Source organism: Teleopsis dalmanni, chromosome 2 (genome assembly GCF_002237135.1).
Source record: "Teleopsis dalmanni isolate 2A chromosome 2, ASM223713v2, whole genome shotgun sequence".
Classification (NCBI taxonomy): Eukaryota; Metazoa; Arthropoda; class Insecta; order Diptera; family Diopsidae; genus Teleopsis; species Teleopsis dalmanni.
Genome location: NC_051847.1, coordinates 7,545,376 through 7,567,161, shown reverse-complemented (window position 1 = coordinate 7,567,161; position 21,786 = coordinate 7,545,376). Strand labels below are relative to the sequence as shown.

General features: G+C 29.6%; 1 protein-coding gene across 1 annotated transcript; it reads left to right on the top strand.

Annotated features, from left to right (window-relative positions):
- Positions 1-1,846: 1,846 nt before the first annotated feature.
- LOC119679722 (ALK tyrosine kinase receptor) lies at positions 1,847-10,722 on the top strand. Its single transcript, XM_038092219.1, has 14 exons — positions 1,847-2,768; positions 2,868-3,094; positions 4,940-5,150; positions 5,215-5,700; positions 5,946-6,438; positions 6,496-6,683; positions 6,753-6,930; positions 7,003-7,300; positions 7,362-7,989; positions 8,049-8,150; positions 8,218-8,425; positions 8,536-9,139; positions 9,267-9,467; positions 9,530-10,722. The coding sequence occupies exons 1-14, from the start codon at positions 2,156-2,158 to the stop codon at positions 10,478-10,480; spliced, it is 5,388 nt and encodes a 1,795-aa protein (XP_037948147.1). The 5' UTR covers positions 1,847-2,155; the 3' UTR covers positions 10,481-10,722.
- Positions 10,723-21,786: the final 11,064 nt, after the last annotated feature.

The following is a 21,786-nucleotide window of genomic DNA, read 5'->3' as shown; positions in this document are numbered from 1 at the left end:
TTATATCCTTTGACATTTTGCAAGTTTATTAAAAAAAGTAAATAAATGTAAATAAAACTAAAATAACACATACCAAATTGTTGATGTGCTCTTAGAGTTGAGCGCTCAACGCTCAATGTCACAGATACATTTGCACAGACGATAAAATTTGTTACAGTGAGAAACATGCAAAGCACAAAAATTCATTTTACTTTCAATTTTTAACACAAAAAGGATAACAATAGCACAAATATAATACAAAGTCCTTAAACTTTTTTCCTAATGAAACAGAGTGTTTTTTGTAATAATCATTTTTTTCTTGGCTTACGGCGAAATGTGGTAACTCATCATTGTTTCTGCTGATATTTACATTTATGCCTATGTTTTGAAATTATTACGGTCTTAATTTAAAAAATAAATAGAAAATACTATTTATTTATATAAATACAACACATAATAACAGACAGTATTAAAGCAATATGAAAAATCAAACAAAAGATGGTTTAAAACTATCTTAACCATAGTTCTCAATATAACATGCGTTCTTTAACTTTCCTAATGATGGATCAATATAATAAGAGCAATACTTCCATCCTGTACTGTGTTGTTCAATAAGTTTATGAAGCACCATCGATTTGTCAGTATTGGAATTGAAACTCCTTCTTCATTTAAATACATTATAATCATTATAGATTCATTTAAACGCGTCCTTTTTTTTCTTGACTACAATCCATTTGAAATTGACGTTTTGGTGTATTTTTTAGCAATGGAAAACGTTGAACATCCTGTGTTGATCCAATTCCTTATAGAAAATATTCAAAGGCAATATATATCAATTAATTCCTATATGATAAATATGTTATGTGAATATTTTCCTTTTAACAAGGGCTTATGAAGTGGAATGAGTTGTTTGGATGTGGTCATACAAGTACTAAAGACGAGCTAAGAACTGCACCAACACAGACATTAGTATAGAAATTTAGTAACTTTAATATTATCAAATGTTGCGAATTTAACCTTCAGTTGTAGAACATATCGCGTAACAATATTGTTTTGAAACTTACTGAAATACAGTTCCTTACAAATCAGTAAATTAACAATTAATTAGAAAGTACTAAAAAACCATTCATATGGAGTTGCGAGTAAAATATTTAACTCATATAATCTATGTCATATACGTAGTATATCTAATTGTTATCCTCTTAGCCAAAAAAGAAAAGGTAGTTTCCTATTTCTCCTATCCTCCTATTCAATTTAATAGAATTCTAATCATATTCGCATATTTCTCCTGTAACATATTGTAAGTGTAATTAAAATTGATATAATGATCGATGAGGTTTTAAAATTGTAAAAATTGTAAAAATTGCAACCAACATTACACCCACGCTTTTCTATATTCATACGAGTATGAATGCGGATGGAATCGCCTCCCATCAAGTGTCAAGTTACGCATATTTTGAAACAAATGAGAGGGAGTAATGATGTACTTTGTGTGTTCCAAGACTGTTTAAAAGCAGCATTTACGTAAATGGCGCTAATATTAAAATTAATGTAGCGAAATGGCGTTAAAAATATCCTTATCTGCAGATAAGGATATTACAACAATTACAACAATTACAACAAGTACTCTCTGTGTTCTAGCATACTCAATTCGAATATACATTCTATCTGTAAGAATGTATTTATAGAACAATGAAACAAAAAATTAGCATATTTGAAGCGACTAATAATCACGAAAGTTAAACACCATTTTGCTCTTTATTTTCAGATGCATCAACATTGAAACAAATGCAACTGACACCGCGTTTTATTACAGAAAATTCAAAAATTGCAATTAAAAAAATTGAACAGTTAAACATTGCTAAAAATAAAATATGTGGTCGAATGAAAACTTAAGAAATAATGTTTGCTTTAAAATGTCAAAAACATTTCCAAAGTGTTGCAATAAATACAAAAGTTAAGTGCAGCGTTTTTACAAAATTAAAAAAGAAAAGAACTCAACGATTCACATGAGTGAAGCAAACTATTTAACTTACTCAAACGACATACTCGTGCATCTAATGTTAATCTCATTTAACCGAAATCTTCTATAAAACCACAATCAAATCGAAAAATTCTCCAAGAATCTAACACAACAAAAGACACACTAAAACCACAACTTCAACTCCCGTGCAAAATGCAACACACCGCAACTCGCATGCATTTATGTGTTGCAACTTTGTGCTTCGTCTCATTAACGTTAACCGCAACACTGGTAAATTGCCAACGCCCACTACTGAATCATACTTTCAATGCAATAATCCAAGCGCAGCAACACAATTATCTCGGCAGCGGTAAGCAATTGCGTAATGGACGCACACATGATTTGCCTATACCGCAGCCCACCATGCCGACCGCACAGATACAAAGAGCTGTGCCACTCTATGATGACTTCGATGTGGATGGAATGGGAACACGTATGCCACCCCTTACAGGTGGGAGGCGAGAGAACAGGCGACGCTTAAATTTGGCTAGTTTGGGTACGGGAAACTTGCCACGCGGTGATCGTGGTAATGCAAGACGTGGCATTGATTCATTACGTAAAGAACTGATGAAGCCATCTGTGGGTGGACCAGGTGGTGGCATTAGCGGCAATAGTGCCGGTTATCCTTCATACTCTGCTACCTCATCAATTGGTAAGATCGATGGCATAGGCAGTTTGGGTCCAGCCGATCGATATGGCGACCAATTGCGACCTGCGGCAGTACACTCAACACGGTTTCCTCCGCAATACTTGGCCAATCAAGCAGGTTAGTGAAAATTTTTTTCAAATGGGTTTTTTAAGATAATGGTTTCAATAATATTCAGATATTATCTAAAAGCTTTACTCTCATTTCTCTCTAATACAGGTGCAGTTGATGAAAAGCCTTTACGTTTAAGTCCTAAGAAATCATCGAATTCCATATCGGAAATAATGAAATTGAACAATAATGCTAAAATGCAACGTTATACTCCACATGGTCAAGCTGATGAACCGGCTGGGGGTGTTACACATGGAAACATCGAAGATGTTGATGATGAACATGATCCCATGCAAGTCATTAAAGAAAAAATGCGCATAACTGCGCCTAAATCCGTAAGTTTGTAAAAATAATATGAATACTAAAGCTATATAGTTGTTTATTAACGGACTACTGCATAAAATATATTTAATTATTTCCCAAAAGTACGATCACATTTTCGCAATACGTTTTCACTGTTAACTCATTAATTGTATAGTAAATAGCTTCGTTTTCCATACAAAATCTGTCTTGTGGTAAATTATACCATGTTCCCACTGCAGCTAAATCAATTTATGTTAATCAAATTAAGACTGGGTCATTTCGATGGGCATAAATTGATTTAACATATGAAAGAGCTTTTTATAGAGCTTTTTGTAAAAGTTGTAGGAGAGCTTTTAATGGTTGATTAATTGATCATGGAGGACGCGATTAATAGAAAAAAATAGGTGGTCTATAATAATTATAAAAAATAAGCATTTTAAAAAAATTTTATCTCTAGTTTATTCGACCTGTTGGTTTTTGTTGATATACATTTTATTGCATGTGTCAAATGTATTAAATTTCGGGCATTTTCCTTTTTGGGAAACATGTTTAGCAGTATTACATTTGACATTTTTGGTGTATATTCCCTTGTTTTATTCTTAACTAAGTTCAAAAAAACGAAGGCTCTTTGTATGGTTAATTAAATTACATGAGCGATCTAAATTAAATAAACTGGCAATGGGAACATACTACTAGTCAAAAGAGCGCAGTTATCCACTAATTGTCGTTTATTTAGGAGAATCTGGCTGAAAACATGGGAATATGGTAACCTCATATGCATAAAATAATATCATGAAAAACAAAAAGAAAATATGAAGTCAAATCCTATTTTTACATATAAACAAAAATAATAAATAAAAAGGGTTCGAACTGTCATGTAGAAACAACAACAAAAATTTGTTTGATTTATTAAAATAAAGCTGACTACACAAAGCTGTTTCGAGTATTGCCAAGGTCTAGTCATCAGTGAACTTAAGATATATTCGAATTTTTATTTAATTAGTTTATAGTTTATATGATTTTTAGGACTGTAAGTGCCAGGCCTAAAACTCGTGCCTATCAAATTAGAAACGATGACCAATCGTGTTTTTCCACAAGCACTCAAAAGGGCGTACCAGAGTTAGAAAAACAATAATATCTAAAAGATATTGAATTCATATGTATTGAATTAAGTATCTTCAATCATTTTTAAGTGCATTAGTAAAAGTAAAATAAAATAAGTATATTTCAAAATATTAAATCTTATAAATTTTATTAATCATTCGGTAGAAAAAGTCTTCACCTTAATCTCCCAAAGTATACTAGTATTATCAATTATTTTAGTTATTATTAATAGAATTACGACATATAATGTGCGCGTCCTAATTTTGTTCCACAGCCACCTTTTGCCGCTCACTTTTCCTTACTGACTTTCTGACTTTGATTCAATAATCGAGGCACTCGGCATTTCCTTAGAAGGTGCTAATGTATTCATGCAAGCACTTAATTAAGTTACTTGTGATGAAATGGAAAAGTGTCAATCGCTTAGAAGTTACTAATTGATTTAAGATACATTTGCTAATAACTTTTGATTGACGGCAGGAAATATTATGACAGAAATAATTCAATAATGTAATGTAGTTATTTAATTCTAAAAATAATAAGTTATTATCATATTTATTAATAAATTTAATAAATTACGACTTAGTGCGAAGCCAATTTGCTTCAATGCAAGTACAATAAAAGCATAGTACCTCAAAGATAACTGAAGGCAAGTCATACAAATATAACTTTATATAAATAAATATATATATGTGGTATTAATATATATTGCAATTAATTGTAACTGACATAAGTTTATGAAGTGTTCATATATATTTTCCAATCTAATCTACCAGAATCCATATGAATCTCATACTGAAGCAACACCTTCCTCTGAAATTGAGGATCAACTTGGCGTAAAATGTACATTTGAAACACCTTGCGCCTGGAAATGGACTGAAAATTTACCAGATGGTTTTCAAATTCTGAGTGGCGCTGAACTGGCCAAAAGAAATATGACTGGATTACTTCCAGGACCTATTGCAGACTCTGTTGATGATGCAAATGGTAAGTCAAATAATTCTGTTTGACTAATTAAAAAATAATTTACTAAATTTCACATTTGAAATAGGTCATTTTTTATACGCACGTCTATCACCAAATACAGTACAAGTAAATCTTACTTCTCCACAATTTAGTACAACTATGGAGAAATGTTTTCTCGAAGTCTATATGCACCAAAGTGACATGAGTCATGGACTCTCACGTGTTGTTGTAGAACCTCTGCATTCACAGGAAAGCGCTTGGGTACCTGCAGAAATACTAGGTGACAATTTTCGACAATGGGGTAGAAAATTTTATCGATTAGGTCGCATATCACGTGATTTTCGTATTGTTTTCGAAATTGTACCGAAATTGCAGGAAGGTCAGAAAGCACATGTGGCCATTGATAACCTACGTATGGTCAATTGTTTTCCAGAAGGCACCAAATCTGAAAAGTGTAGCACTTCACAAGTAAAGTGTATGATGAATAAAGTAGCGGTATGCATACCTTTGCCGCGAATATGTGACATAACCAGGGACTGTGATGAGGCTGAAGATGAGCTACTGAATTGTGGTAAGTATAATGAGAATAAACCAATAAAGACACAAGTATGGAACTACACGAATGGAAAATTTAACTGCCATTCACTTGTGCTTATCTCTTCATATGATTAATACGATATTGTTTTTGATAGTTTATAGTGGTCATTAAAACAATAAATTATGAAAAATAATTATACTTAGTTATTTCTTTACATTTTTCATGTAAACATGATTCCATGATCCAAATACATAAATTAATATTTATTATATTAACAGACAAAATACCATACGGTGGCCGCTGTGATTTTGAGAATGATTGGTGTGGTTGGCACGATTCGGGTAAAACCATACTTTCATGGTCTCGTCACACAGGCTCTTCGCCGACGCACGATACTGGACCCGATGGTGACCACACCTTCCAGCATCTGGTGAATGCAACTGGCGGTTATTATATGCTTGTCGATATGAATCAACATGTCAATAACTCCGAGAAGGGTTCACTCATTGGTTTCGCTAGTAACGCCATTATGATAAGCAAAACATTTAATCCGCCACCTCTAGTACATGGAAACCCTAATTCACCGTACCGCAATTCATGTGTGGTACGTTTCTATATACATCAATTTGGTAAGAATCCTGGCAGTATAAATTTATCGGTTGTTGAAATGAAAGAAAAGGAAAATATAACCACCACGCTCTGGTGGAGTACTAAAAACCAAGGAAGTGACTGGTTGCGTGCTGAATATGTGCTGCCAAATATTACATCTAAGTAAGTGAAACTGTGTTCAAAATGATCTATTGACTATATATTATCATGACTTTTAAGGTATTATCTCCAATTTGAGGCACGCATGGGTATGCGCATTTATTCTGATGTTGCCGTCGATGATTTTTCACTAAGTCCTGAATGTTTTGGTTTAAATATACCGGACGAACACTTGAACGGATATAACTACTGGGACATGAGGCATAACTATAAGAGTCCGTCACATAAAGACTTTGAACATAAACACTGTACGTACCAAACTAATTCGTGTTTGAATCTTGTATTACATACGTGTTTGCTGTATTATTTTCTTATAGATTTAGAGTTAACAACGTGTGATACGCGCGGTATGATAGGACCGACGCAATTACAATGTGAAGCATCTTATACTGCAAATAATAAAACTCTGGTGCTCAAGGAGGTGTGGGTGGAAGAAGGCCAAAGTACTTATAAGGGCATGCAAAAGTGGAAGGTACCAAACGAAGGCTACTATACGTAAGTTGAGATACTAATATACCATATTATAAATAATTTCAATTGATGTGTATATCTGTACACATTTTACAGCATTATAGCCAAAGGTGCAAGCGGCGGCTTAGGATCCGGTGGTGTAGGTTCATCTCGTGGTGCTATGTCTACTGCGGTACTGGAATTACATAAAAATGAAGAATTATATATTCTAGTAGGACAGGAAGGTGAAAATGCTTGCATCAAATCCATGAGCTTTAAAGAAGAAGGCTGCGGTGCTGATGCGCCAGAACTAGATTTAAGTAAATACAGTTTTAGTTCGAAACAACATATGGTGAGAAATATTTACTTAGAAAATGGTGCTGGTGGTGGAGGAGGTGGCTCTTATGTCTTCTTGGTAAGTCTCGTAAAAATATGGGAATATGGTTGCTTTATTGAAGACTGTTTTATTCACAAAGCTTAATTCGGCTAAAAATGAGGCAGTTCCACTTGTTGTTGCTGGTGGCGGTGGTGGTCTGGGCATAGGACAATATATTGATGAAGACTTTCAGCATGGTCAAAAAGCAATTACATCACGTGAGGGTGTTACAGGTCAAATACATGAAGAGCCACTCAATAAAAAGACAGCCGGGCCTGGAGGCGGTTGGCGTGCTAAAGCACACCAGGCACTTAGTCCGAAGTTTGGTGCTGCCCTTTTGCAAGGTGGTCGCGGAGGTCATTCTTGCTATGTAGAAATTAATAATGGAACCACAACTAACAAACATGGCCAAGGTGGCTTTGGTGGTGGTGGTGGTGGCTGCAATACAGGTGGTGGTGGAGGCGGCTATGCTGGAGGAGACGTCTTTCTTAACGAATCTAATGGTGAAGGAGGCACATCTTTTGTTACCACAAGTCGTAGCTTAAGAGAATTCACAGTTATATATGAAGGTGCCACAAGTGGTCCTGGTTCAGTCATTATAATACCGGCTATTGAAGGTTGTGGTTGCGATTTTCGCTGCATAGCACTCGATGAATACAGATCGTCTGTTCGTTGCATATGTCCTGATGGCTGGCGTTTAAAGAAAGATAATCATACAGCTTGTGAAGGTAATTTTACCAAAATAAATATAATAAAGACTGATCATCTAAAATATTCTCTTTAATAGTGATGGCAGACGAAGGCATTACTTTTGCACACCTAATAGGTGTTTTCATATTTTTGGTTGTGCTTTTACTCTTTTTCATAACAGCACTCATAGTTATCTTATGTGAGTAAACAATTCATAAAATTTTTGTAGATAAGAAATATCTAATCTTTCATCTATTTCTTTACAGATAATCGTTATCAACGTAAGAAGCAAGCTAAGTTACGGCACAAAATGCTTCTGGAACAGGATCTACAATTAAGCCGGTTACGTCACAATGTGGACGACACAAATTTGACCAACTTTAATCCCAATTATGGTTGTGATGGCATTCTCAATGGCCACATAGATGTGAAAAATTTACCACAAGTTGCTAGAGAAAGTCTACGTTTGGTCAAGTAAGTTCCACTCTCAAATCTTGTAAAAGAGTTTCTTTATTCTCACAATAATTCAACTTTGCTTGTGTTCTTCTATGCTAATTATAAAATGAATTTTATTACTTTTACAGAGCACTCGGACAAGGGGCTTTTGGTGAAGTTTACCAAGGACTTTATAGACATCGGGACGGTGATGCCGTTGAAATGCCAGTTGCAGTTAAAACTCTACCGGAAATGTCAACACGTCAAGCTGAGGAAGATTTCTTAATGGAAGCAGCGATTATGGCCAAATTTAATCATCCAAATATGGTACACCTAATTGGTGTTTGTTTTGATCGACATCCCCGTTTTATTGTTCTGGAACTGCTGGCTGGTGGTGATTTAAAGAATTTCCTTAGAGAGGGTCGCAATAAACCTGAACGTCCTTCTCCACTTACTATGAAAGATTTAGTATTTTGTGCTTTAGACGTTGCCAAAGGTTGTAGATATATGGAAAGTAAACGGTTCATACATCGAGATATTGCTGCTAGAAACTGCTTGTTAAGTAGCAAGGGCCCTGGACGTGTGGTAAAAATTGCTGATTTCGGTATGGCACGTGACATATATCGAAGTGATTACTATCGAAAAGGGGGTAAAGCTATGTTACCTATTAAATGGATGCCCCCCGAAGCTTTTATGGATGGTATTTTCACTTCAAAAACAGATGTATGGTCATTTGGCATATTGCTCTGGGAGGTGAGTTCGAATTCTTTAAATAATATATAGTTTTGTCTTAAATCAATGTTAAATATATCAATATACGTATTATGTTATATGCATTTAGAATTATATATGCATTATATTATAAATTCTGCTTTTGTAGGTTTTCAGTTTAGGTCAAATGCCCTATACTGGTTTGTCCAATCATGAAGTTATGGAACTTGTAACAAATGGTGGTCGTTTGGGTGCACTACCTGGTTGTCCACAAGCAATGTACACCATAATGATAAGTTGTTGGAATCCAACACCAGAAGATCGTCCAACATTTACCACACTGCTCGATCGCTTGACGGCATGTACACAGGTAAAATAAGATATTCTTTTAGCATTACAAGGCGTTACAAATAGTAATTTATGATTTAATAGGATCCGGAAGTGATGAATGCACCTTTACCGACTACATACCGCCCACCCTCAACTGAACGCGATCAGACTATAATGCGTCCGCCAGGTGGTGATGAGTTTTGTTTACCAGTACCGCAATCATCGGATTACTTAATACCGTTACCAGGTATACGTAATGGTGGCGAATATGCTAGCGGCATAAGTCGTGGCACTGTAGCAACTGGCTCAGCTACATGTACACCACCAGCAGTAACATCACCATCTGCACCCAATGGCAATTCTATTGGCGATGAGCAAGGTGGTTGCTGGGAAACATCATTTATTTTACCCAGTTCTAAGAGTGATCAACCTTTGCTCAGCTCCACAAATGACTCACAACGCAGCATCAATGGCATTGGTAACAGTAGCTGCGCATCAACTGCCAATGGCAGTGTGCATAGCAGTAATAATAGCAGCCAACGCTCACCTATATTACACAACACTGGCAACAACGGTCCAATAGTCAATAAATTGACAAATGGCAGCGTAAAACCAGATGAGGAAGCCAAGCTTATCAGTCTTGATACGCCACAACCAACTCCAACAACCATACAACCTCCATTATCATTCTCGTCGCAGTTGGACGGAATCACATTGGATCCAGCAGCATTAACTAAAAGCCTACAGAATGGCAGTGCAAACACTGCTGCCAATAAACAATCGTACGCTAATATACAAATGATGTCATCAGCTCATAAGGGTGGCAACCTCGTCACCGCTAATAACTGCGCTGACAAGCTCAGCGAGAAAATGAATGGCGGAGCAGTGCAATTACAACATAACAGCACCAATAACAACAATAACAATAATAATGCCGTTATAACGGTGAATGGCAGCACAGGTACAACTTTGAATGGTGGAAACTCTGCACCTTTCACAATACAAGGATACAATGATCGCTTCAAGGATAACCATGCCGAGATTAGCTGTTAAATGCGAGAGAAACCTTTGAGACCTTTAAAACCTTTGAATATTGGAATTAAATTAATAAAAAATTAATAAATAAAATTGCAGTTCCAAGAGTTGCGGTGAGCGCCAACTCTCTCACGTTTAACGTGTGTAATCTGCGGTTTTGGTGTACAGGGTGCGTTGGTTGTAATTTAATGAACAAACAAAGCAAAACATTTGCATTATTTGAAATTTGATTATATAAGTAATTAAGATTGTTTATAAAATAAATACTTTAACCTACAAGAACATAATGTATAAAAAATAATTAAGTTAAAATCAGAAAAATTCTATAAAAAATTAAAAAAAGTAATTCAACATCCTTTAATATTTAAAACGAGCAAACACATAAGTACATGGTTCTTATTTATGTAATGCGTGTGTATAGATTAATAGTAAAAAATAAAAGTCAAAATCATTAAAATAATTTATTTTATGTAGTAAAATTATTAGTTTATTATTAAATTTAAAATTGTGTAACAAAGCTTGAAAATTATTTAAATATTTTACGAGTGAGAAGGACGTAATACAAAAGTTTAAAAATGATGATAAGAAAATGAAGTATTTTTTAAAAATAATTAAAAAAGTATAAGATAAAAAGTATACAAAATACAAAATATATAAAAAATAAATAATATTAATTTTTGATAATATTTTTTATATAACAAATTAAGCTTATTTGCGCTTAAATTTTAAATTTTTGTTGTAAAAATTTAAAGTTTTCTTTTGCAAATAATTTACTTTGTTTTTATTTTAAAGATTTTATAAAAAAAAAAATGAAGGTTGTATATACATTTTATTATTTCATTATTAGATTTTCCGTAGCATGACATTGTATATATAATTTCACACTTACATAAATATATATTTATACACAAATATCATAAATAAAATTTAATTTTTTTAGTTATTATTTAGAGAAATATTATAGCTGATACTATAGACTATCTTAAATAATATTCTTGAAAATATTAAAAATAGTTTATTATAAAATCGAATTCAAGCTCAAAGAAAAAAACGAATTTAATTTAAAATAATTATTAAAAATGGAAACCATATTGTAAAGTAATTTAATAATTTATTACTAGGTAAAATTTTTTTTATTTTATATGTTTTGATTAATTATAATTTATTTTCAATTTAAAATTGTGTTTATTATGATTTGTTAGATTCTTAAAAGATTCTATATATGGATATATGTGAGAATTATATATATGTGTACATATATTATGCAGGGTATTTATGTAGACGTGTATATTTAAGTACGCATATATAAATTTATATACACGTAATTTGAGTATGCACTGTCTCAGATAAATCAGACCTCTACAAAAAGTACGATTCAGCATCGAAGTTTTTCATAAATTTATTGAACTCAGTACCTTTACTCAATATACGATATACAGTAGACGTCCAATGTAAAGACTATACAGTTTATCGAATGTCCAATTTATCCCATGATAAAATTTAGCCATTGAATATATTGAATACATAATTCGTTACATATAATAGTCAATGATTTAACGAAAAGTTCAGAACAAAAGAACGAATACTAAAAGGATTTTCTCGCTGTGGGGTACTATTGTGGGGCTTTCATATAATCTATTCCACACAGAATACAAAATTATAATTTTATGAGATTTATAAGAGGAAAACTATAAAGCAATTAATAATATTAAGGAACAAACTAACTTGACTTTTATCAAAGAAAAAAAACAACCCAAAAATAATAATAATTCAACTACTAAAATCTGTATTACTTTGATAAGGGTATTCATTCAACTAAACGAATATTTCAATATAACAAAAGGACGTCTATTGCAGCATAAAATAGTAACTCACTATTTACTTTATTTTACTCCAGAGCAACTGCTAATCATAAAACAACGAAGGACGAAATCACTGTTGAGGTTTATAGCAAAGGATTTATATAAAAAGTATAATGATTCATTTAATAGATATGGTTCACACCTTAATAGTGCAATACGATTGCACAGATATTGTTTTATCAAAACAATCGGTCAATAATTTGACTTGCAATTGATTATAACTGTATGTGTACACCTACTTAATCATCACTTAATTAGTATCGTACTTCGTTTGTCTTGGTATTTCCCTCTGAAGTATTTTTTTATGAAAATAGTACATTATTCATATTCGATAGTACATAATTAGCCAACCTGACATGCACACCTGATTCATTTTGTACTTCAACAAAAGTTGAAAGAAATTAACTTTTTATGGAGATCCTTCTAATTTGATTCGTACTATAAAAACAGTATTGAAAACCTTACTATTACGAGTATGTGAGGTTAGCGAACGCAAAGAGATGAAAATTATTCCTATTCCTATTCTGTCATATCAATATTTGTTATCGATCTAGGTATATATTCATCAGCATATTCGGTTGACTTATATAATTAATATTGAAGAAATTAAAAAAACTTTCACATCATAGTTGAACGCATCAGTCGGTATGAAATGGTATCAAAATATTCAATAAACTGCACTTATGGAGACTTGAACAGTTCCCTTCTAACAGTAACAAATTACCACTATCTTCTTCATTGTCTTTTATTTAGAAACTAATATTTGAAGATCTTATATTGCATATTAGTTGTATAATCACACAAATATTGCTCAACATAGAAATTAAGTAATTACATATTAAAATATTCAACTTTTATTTAGTATAGATTAAGGTCGAAAACAATATATATATATATATAATAATGGATGAATTAACAATAATTAATGATTTATAATTAATATCTCCACTTAAGCACATTGTATAAAAATATATTGAAATCGTATATATAATGAAATAAGAAAAAATGTATATAAAATATATTGTATTATATTAAAAGGATAAAAATAACATAAAACCAAAAATGCACAATATATAATAGATATAAAATTCGCAAATCATTTAAAAGAAATCTAAAGCAGACATGAATTAGACACATTTATCTGATTAAGTGCTTTATCTATAAAGATACAATAACATGCAATATAATATTGCATTGTAAAAATATATTTGTTATATAAATTAAATTAAAATAGTATAAGAAAAAGCATAAGAAATAATTTTACTTGAGTCCCTTACAAAACCTGTTAACCACAACCCCTTCACAATATTTCATTTACACAAAAATACAACTTAAATACGGTTCTTTCTATATTATCACATTTTTTTATATATATAATTACATACACATTATATGTCGAATAAAAACATAGCATATATGACAACTAACATACATATATATGTATATGGAAAGCACATCTATTATTACAGAGTTAGTTTGTCAAAGATATTTCTTTACCAGAAAAAATCGAAGTCATAAAATCAACAAAAAATTAATATTAAATATAGAACTAAGGACCGAATTTTCAAGACAGCAGCTACATCAATTTCTGTGAAATATATAAGTGTGCCTATTATTTCTATAAATGAAACCAACATGGTTTGCTACCATTTTAAAAATACAAGATACAAAAGAAGTACGATTCATAAAATATAGGCGAACATAGTCGTAGAAGATTGGCGAAACATTTTCGAGTATTGTGGTGATACTCAATAAGCTCTATTCAAATATATGAGTAGACAAAGCTGATCGAATAATAACATATGCTTTAACGATTGTGGGTTAAATCTAAAAAACCCAGAAACTCATATTAATCAGTTTTAATATGAAGCTACTAAAGCTGATGAATTAAGATACATAGTATATCTCATATAATATTGTTCGATTTAAATTGATTATATCAATTCTATGATATTAACATTTAAGCACTACACATTACACATTACTTGAGTCCATATTGGAAGTTACAGACTACTAGTATGTTTTGGTAGATCGGTTTCTATATTAAATACATGAATTGGGCATACTTTTTCAGCAAATGGTATGAAATATTTATACCAACAATCCTTTAGCATATATATTTCTAGTCTGAACTGTAAATGATGTGTAGACCATATACAGATTCACAAGAAACAATTTTAAACTTATATTAAGTTATGTACTGCTATCTCTAAACTAATATATAAAATAAAAATTGAAGTTGCCATTTTGTTCAAAGTTGGTTTCAAACTTTAGCATCAAATAATACAGCAAAAATAGTCTTCCACTTTAAGGTCAAAATTTTAACTTTGATTTAAACAGCAAATAAATGAATCTGCTGTAATTAAAATAGAACATATTAGTCACTTATCTCTATCACAGATAGAGTCATTATTCATTTACCATTATACATCAATAGAAATTATTATGATTTAAATTACAAATTTTTGGACTTGTGCGATTTAAGTTATTAGTGTAGAATATAAATCAGTTTTTAAAATTGTATATAAATAGTTAAAACAAATATTAATTAATATAAATATATAATTAATATAAATATAACTGAAGGAGTTTTTAGTGAGTATCCATAGTTTAACCTAAAATATATCGCCACAAAATATGTCATTCAATTAATAAAATTTATATATTTTATTTTTAAATAAATCTTATATATAATTTAACATTAAGATGTAAATTGCTATATCAACGTAATATAACTTCCTGGTGGTATATTGAAATATGGAAATATATAGCTCTATACACGAAAAGTTTGAATCAACTCATTTAATGATCTGATAATTAAGAATATTAATCTTCTGCCTTTAACACAGCTAAATAAGAAATGTAAATACACTGAGATTCAAAATTTTAGTAAAATAATTTACTTTTAAATTGAACATAAATCCCTCAGCCATTGACCAACAGAGAGACTACAAAGTGTTGCTCTCTATTTCCATTAGAAACTTGTCGTAAATGTTTAAGAGAGAGAATTGAAAACTACCCTAAATTTAATTAACTCCTCATTTAAAAACCCAATTGAAATGATATTAAAAATATTTATATTTTTAATGTAAAATTATTAACTCAATTTATTTTTGACATTCTCTGAAAAAAACCTGTAATATTTATTGTCATTTTGTTCTTTTTCATCTCAAAAAATTAACCGTTTTGATTTTACTTGTGACTATGTCTATACCAAGAGGCTATACCAAGCGTTAATCAGATTTAAGAGATTGAAGCCATTTTTGTTTATGAAACGGATCAGCTACTGTCGCTCAGCATTTGAGCATTTGATATGGAACAATATGTATTCTAAATATTAAACTTAACAATACAGTTAAAAATTAAATAATAATTAATTTAAATAATTTTAATTATAAGAACACAAAAACAAAACAAGAAATAGATTTTAAACAAATTGATAACATTTTACTGAGTGCTACCGATTATGAAATGTTCTAGTATTTATATATATTTAATATAAGGATAGTGTAATTCACTATAGTGTTAATATTTAAGGCAGCATTTTGAAATAGAATTCATTTTAGCACATTCGTCACCTGATCATATAGCAATAAAAACCGCTCTCAAATGAGAAAGACAACATAGAGTACCTCAATCCAAACAACAATATAAGAAATTATTGGAACAAAATAGTATATAGAGTTAAAGAAACAATAAAAACTATATCTAAAATCACTCTTGTATATATGTATATCAAATTTAAATATAATGTTTAAATTATATAAATATTTTAATTATATATATAGATCAATATAAATATGTATATAAGTTGTATGAAAAACTATATAAAGTATTATGAATGAGATATGTAAACTTAAAATCACTTAAATATAATTTTAATTTCTCATAATATATTTCTATAACAAGAGAATTATGTAATATGTAATATAATTTAAATGGAAGAAATGGGGTTGAGCATTATATATAATTACAATACAATATACTATTAAGAACTAAAAACAATTTCAGATAATTTGTTACGAAAATAATAACCTTCTGATTGATCTCTCCAGAGATATGCCTAAATTCAAACGCAGTAACTCTATCTTCAACTCTAGGCCTAATAACTTGTTATTAAACTTTAAGTTAATATTCACATTGATCTGCAGACTTTCGGATTAATGACTCCGACTTTAAATTGAGTCGAAAATCAAGCTTAGGCTAAATGCATTCATAACAAAAGTATTGAAAAAAATTCAAAATTGTTTGATCTGCTTAGTACAAAATATACAGATATATAATCCCATTTTCCCTAATTCGTCAATATTTAGTTTAAAGTTTATTTGCCAAGTAAATTGACTGCTGTTTATTATTATTATTAAAAAGAAGGGGTTATGGACTGCGACATAAAAGATCTCGGATTAGAGTGTTTCTCCAAATCCCATTTCTTAAATGAAAAACAGTATAGAGCATATTTTTCCTAGTCTTAAATCTTTATGATCCATGATATACCCTCCTAGGTGTTTTTTCCGCTTGTGCATCAGTATCGGGCACTCCCCAAGCACATGGTATGCAGTTTCTCTCTCTTCTCTACAATATCTGCAGTCTGAGTTATATTGAATTCCTAACTTCGATAGGTGATTACTCAATCTACAGTGATCGGTCAATAATCCCGTATTAATTCTTATGTTGTTTTTTGATTGTGGTATGCAATCTTTGAAGCGTTTTAGGTTGTAAGTCCCTAACAGCATTTTAGATTATGAGAGCCCTAGTAACCTTTCTTTTTCCTCTGCACCATTCATAAGACTGCTGTTCATACCATTATAAGAAATCAAACTGTAAGCTTAACATAATTAATTTGTAAGTCAAATTATATTAAATGAGTTAATATCTATACTATACCTATATAGAAACAAATCTTCATGAATACTATTTTAAAGTATCTATACTCACTATATATGTGGTTACAAATACACTTAAACAAAAATTGTGTCGATTCAAGTCATTTACATTTTAAGTTTATCCACGATATCACCATAATTATAGTACTGATATTAAAGATTTCCTTCAATTTGTAAAGTTATGAACTTATTTCTATTCGAATATAATTTTTCTGTAAATGTGAAAAATTTAAAACAAATTAAGTCCATTTGATCATTTGATATACTCGTACTATTTTTTTTAAATCATTACGTTGTCCTGTTATACCATTCTCCTTGTACTGACTCCTATATTGTCCTACTTTAAAATGAAGGCCTTTTGAGGTAGCTTTTTGTGGGTTTAAACTTATATCCTTAGATACTATTACTGGTATATACATATTATTAGCTTATGTTATTCCTAATGCTTCTATTTTTTGTGCGTGGTTCTATTTTCTTTATGAGAAGAGAAATGTAATAAATAATAGAATAAATAATAATAGAAATAATTTAGCACATCTCAGTAACTGCATTAATGCTTGGATTAGAAAGTAGAAGAAATGCATTTACAGATCAACAACATACGGTTGAATTTATACTACTTTTTACGCACTTGATTATGTGAAAACATCTAAACAATTTCTTCTAATAATAGACAACGCCACTAAAGTGACTGTTCAAGTGAAACTATCTTAAGATGCACAGAATCGGTATATATATATATATATATTATATTAACATCTCAAATACTATGAGTAAAAATGAGAAAAACCTCAAGAGATGTGGATCCAAAAATTGGTTTGACTACATTAGCTGGAACGGCCATTCGGAGAGAGAAATACCTATAAAACTAGAACACATAAATGATTTTGAAAGATTCTCATACCTATTCGAAAGATACTTATTCAATATTTTTATTTCTTTTATTTATAATTGTATAAAATTTCTTATTTTAATTTATATTATTACGTGTTTTTTAATAATCTCTATTAAAAAATTCAACTGTCAAATTTTAATTCGTAAACTTTTAATAAACATCATCTGATTATTTTTATACATTAGATTTTTCTAACTAATTTATTTTAATAAAGTTTCATATCTGAAACATATAATTAACATACAGCATAGATATAAAATCATTATAAATAATTTAAATATATAATTTAATTGAAACTAAAATTGGATTGCTACCTTCATTTCAAACTCTTGTATCGAAATTGAAAAATAAATATTATATTAAAGACAAAAACAACTTCAAAACTTTGTTTTTATTAATATTTTTATTTTATTATATTATTACTAACAATTTTTAAACTTATTTTAAAATGATTTAAACATTTTAACTTTAAAATTAATAATACTTTAAACACTTTTACTTCAATTGTTTAATTTTAAATTAGAAAAAAATAATTGTACACAAAATAAATTTATTATAATTCTAAAACTTAATTTTTTATATTATAATAATAATTTATTATTAAAGAAATTTTTTTCTACACATGACTTCTGTATTTATATATAATTTTTATAAACATAATTATAATTTCTTCATGTTAGCAGTTCGTTGAATAATAAACACAACTAACACAATTTATAATAATTATAATAATTTAAAAAGAAAAAATTTTGATACAGAAGCTTTAGTATATAATAGTTAAATGTTATATAAAGTTTTTTGTTTAAATAAACAAAATTGTAGCAACGAAATTTTACAAAAAATTACACATTTTATATTTATGTAGAATATTTAAAAAATAATATAAAATAATAACAATTCATTATTTATATAAAAAGAAAACTAAGTTGATTTCTTTAAGCGTTGGAAAAATATTTGGAGTATTAAATTAATAATTTTTTTTTTTTATTGAAAGTCATTTCAATATAAATGACACATCAAATAATAATATATATAATATAAATAAAATATAAAATAATAATAAGAGTACTAAAAACATGGCGTAACGTAAAGACTAGAATTTTTGTAAGAGAGGGTGTGAATAAAAATGTTGTTTAATTATAAATTTAAATAAAATATGTTTATAAACCAAATAAGTTAAAAGCTTTTAAATTGTAAAAATTAAAAAAAATAAAAAATTTAAATTCTATGTGCAGAAATAATTTATTTACATTTGTGCCGCGCTCAAAATTGGCAAGCAAGTAGCATAAATTGTATATGCATGTATAGCATATACATATATATATGTGTACATATATATATATATAATTGTATAATATTAATGAATATATATATATTATAAGCAAGCAATCTATAATATTAACATTTAACATAAAATTATAACAAACACAATATAAAAGTGCCATATTAAGCCTCTTAAATTAATGAACTTACATGTAAACATTATTTGGTGTTTCGTTAAGATGAGAAAATATATATACAAACAGACTTAAAACACATATACATATATTATAAAAATTAATTTAAAAGCTAACTTTATGTAAGAAGTATAATAACAAAAATCAATATTTATAATATTAAAACTTAATACTTAATACTTAACACATGAATAAGAAACATTTTCATTTCATTAACTTAGCTTGTAATAATAATGTAATATAGTATAATATAATAATTATTATAATGACTTATATGCAACAAGAAGAATCATTGCTGTTAATTGTATTAACATTCTCTAAAAATAAAGGAAAATGAAAAAGAAAAAATTGATGCTACTTTAAAAGAATTAACAATAAATAAAAGATATTAAAATAATAAGAATTATAAACAAGAAATATTTACAAGTAATTAAATTAAATTTTAAAAAATACAACTCATTCATAAACAAAACAAAACAAAAAGGATTTATTATAGAATTTGCATATACGGCATCTTATTTATAAGAGAAGTACATTATTATTCAATTTATAAACCAACATCTCAATGTTATAAATACAATAATAAATTTAAAATTATTTTTATTTTAGCTATTATGAGTATAAAATGAGAAATGTAATTAAAAAAAAATTTCAAAATGAATTGTATTTTTAAAAATACAAAAACAAATATGGAAAACCATTTAAAGTTTAGCGTACCTACAGGACCCAACAAACAAGAATACAAAGTATATTTACGTATAAAAAACAAAAGAGCATTAAATAAATATATACAGAGTAACATAACACATTACGATATATTTTCAACTAAATTATTATTTTAAGCTGTAAGCTTAAAACAAATAAATGAAATGTTTTAAAATGAAATACAGACAAAAATAAAGACGTAAATTCAATGTGTAAATCGAATTTGTTTTATTTCCTCAACAGGACTCCAATCAAATATTGAATATAAAAAAAAACAATTTTAATATTACTTACATATAATACCAATCTATCCGTTTCTTTCACTGTCGGTTAGGAAACCATGCTAGCAAATTCAATATTCGCTCAAAAAATGAAGATAGTACTTTGCTTTGCTCTGGTTCAACATGAGGCGTGTTTTTTTCTTTCAGAGTAGCAAAAAAATACTCCCAGCTTACGAAAGCAAACGTGTGAAGCAACAACAATGCTCTTAAAATCTTCAGAGTTAGATTTTACTCGCAAATTTTTTACGACTTAAGTTTCAGTGCAGCCAAATTCAAAAATCAGTCTATTGTGAATGTTCACTGGATATATGTTGCAAAACTCCAATCATCATATGAGCATTACATTTACATTACATTTAACATTTACATTTACATATTAAATAAATAAATTTATTTAAATATATGAGATAAAAATATTTTTGTGAAAGCCTTTCCACATATACTCCAGATCTATGGCGTTGAAATTAACTACGGGAGGCAAAACATAGAGATCTTAATGAAGCTATTTCTTCGGTCCTCCAATAATTTGTCGAGATACTTAGTTTTCCATTTTATTTGCTGTGCTTTTCTCTGCGATTTTTTTACAACAAAGTTCAACTTCTCTTTCAACAGTAGGGAAAAGCAAACAAGCTGGTGATCTCCATGGGTATAGCGGTTTGTTACTTTCATTGCGAGCACCTTACTAATGGCGGGCTGGCAAAAGTGAGTACTATGTAGCATACACCTCTACCTTTATCGAAGATTAAGATATTCCCATTATTCATTTGTATTAGGTTGAGTGAGATAAATGCCTACTCTAGGCATTTATCTCTACTCTAGGTATTAGGACTCTACCTCAGCGCGTTGTCATAGTACTGACCTGTTCAACAACCAATGCCATAACCTGGTTTTAGTGATGTGATATGTGGAGAAGTAAACAATTGACATGTGGCCGGTTAGATTAGTAATCGAGGGATATAGTGAACAGCTGGAAAATGATGGCAAGGATTGTATATATAAGAATATTGAATAAAAAACATTTAAAAAAAGTTTCAGTTTTCAAAAAAACAATAATTGTTTGTCAAAGCTTTGCTTCACCACATGATGTCATAGTCAATTTTTCGCATGGTGAAGATATTCACGTGTCATTTAAATTTTTTTTAAAAAATTTTGAGTGAAAATAGAATTGAAATTCCTCAATAAATAAATGAAGCTACAGTTATATATTTTTAACCCATTTTTATTAGTTATACTTTAATCGT

Excerpts from the sequence above, each read along its gene's own strand:
- LOC119679722 (XM_038092219.1), top strand. The coding sequence starts at position 2,156 with ATGCAACACACCGCAACTCGCATGCATTTATGTGTTGCAACTTTGTGC. Across the intron at positions 5,701-5,945 it reads AGATGAGCTACTGAATTGTG|ACAAAATACCATACGGTGGC; the intron begins GTAAGTATAATG and ends TTATATTAACAG. Across the intron at positions 6,931-7,002 it reads CCAAACGAAGGCTACTATAC|CATTATAGCCAAAGGTGCAA; the intron begins GTAAGTTGAGAT and ends CACATTTTACAG.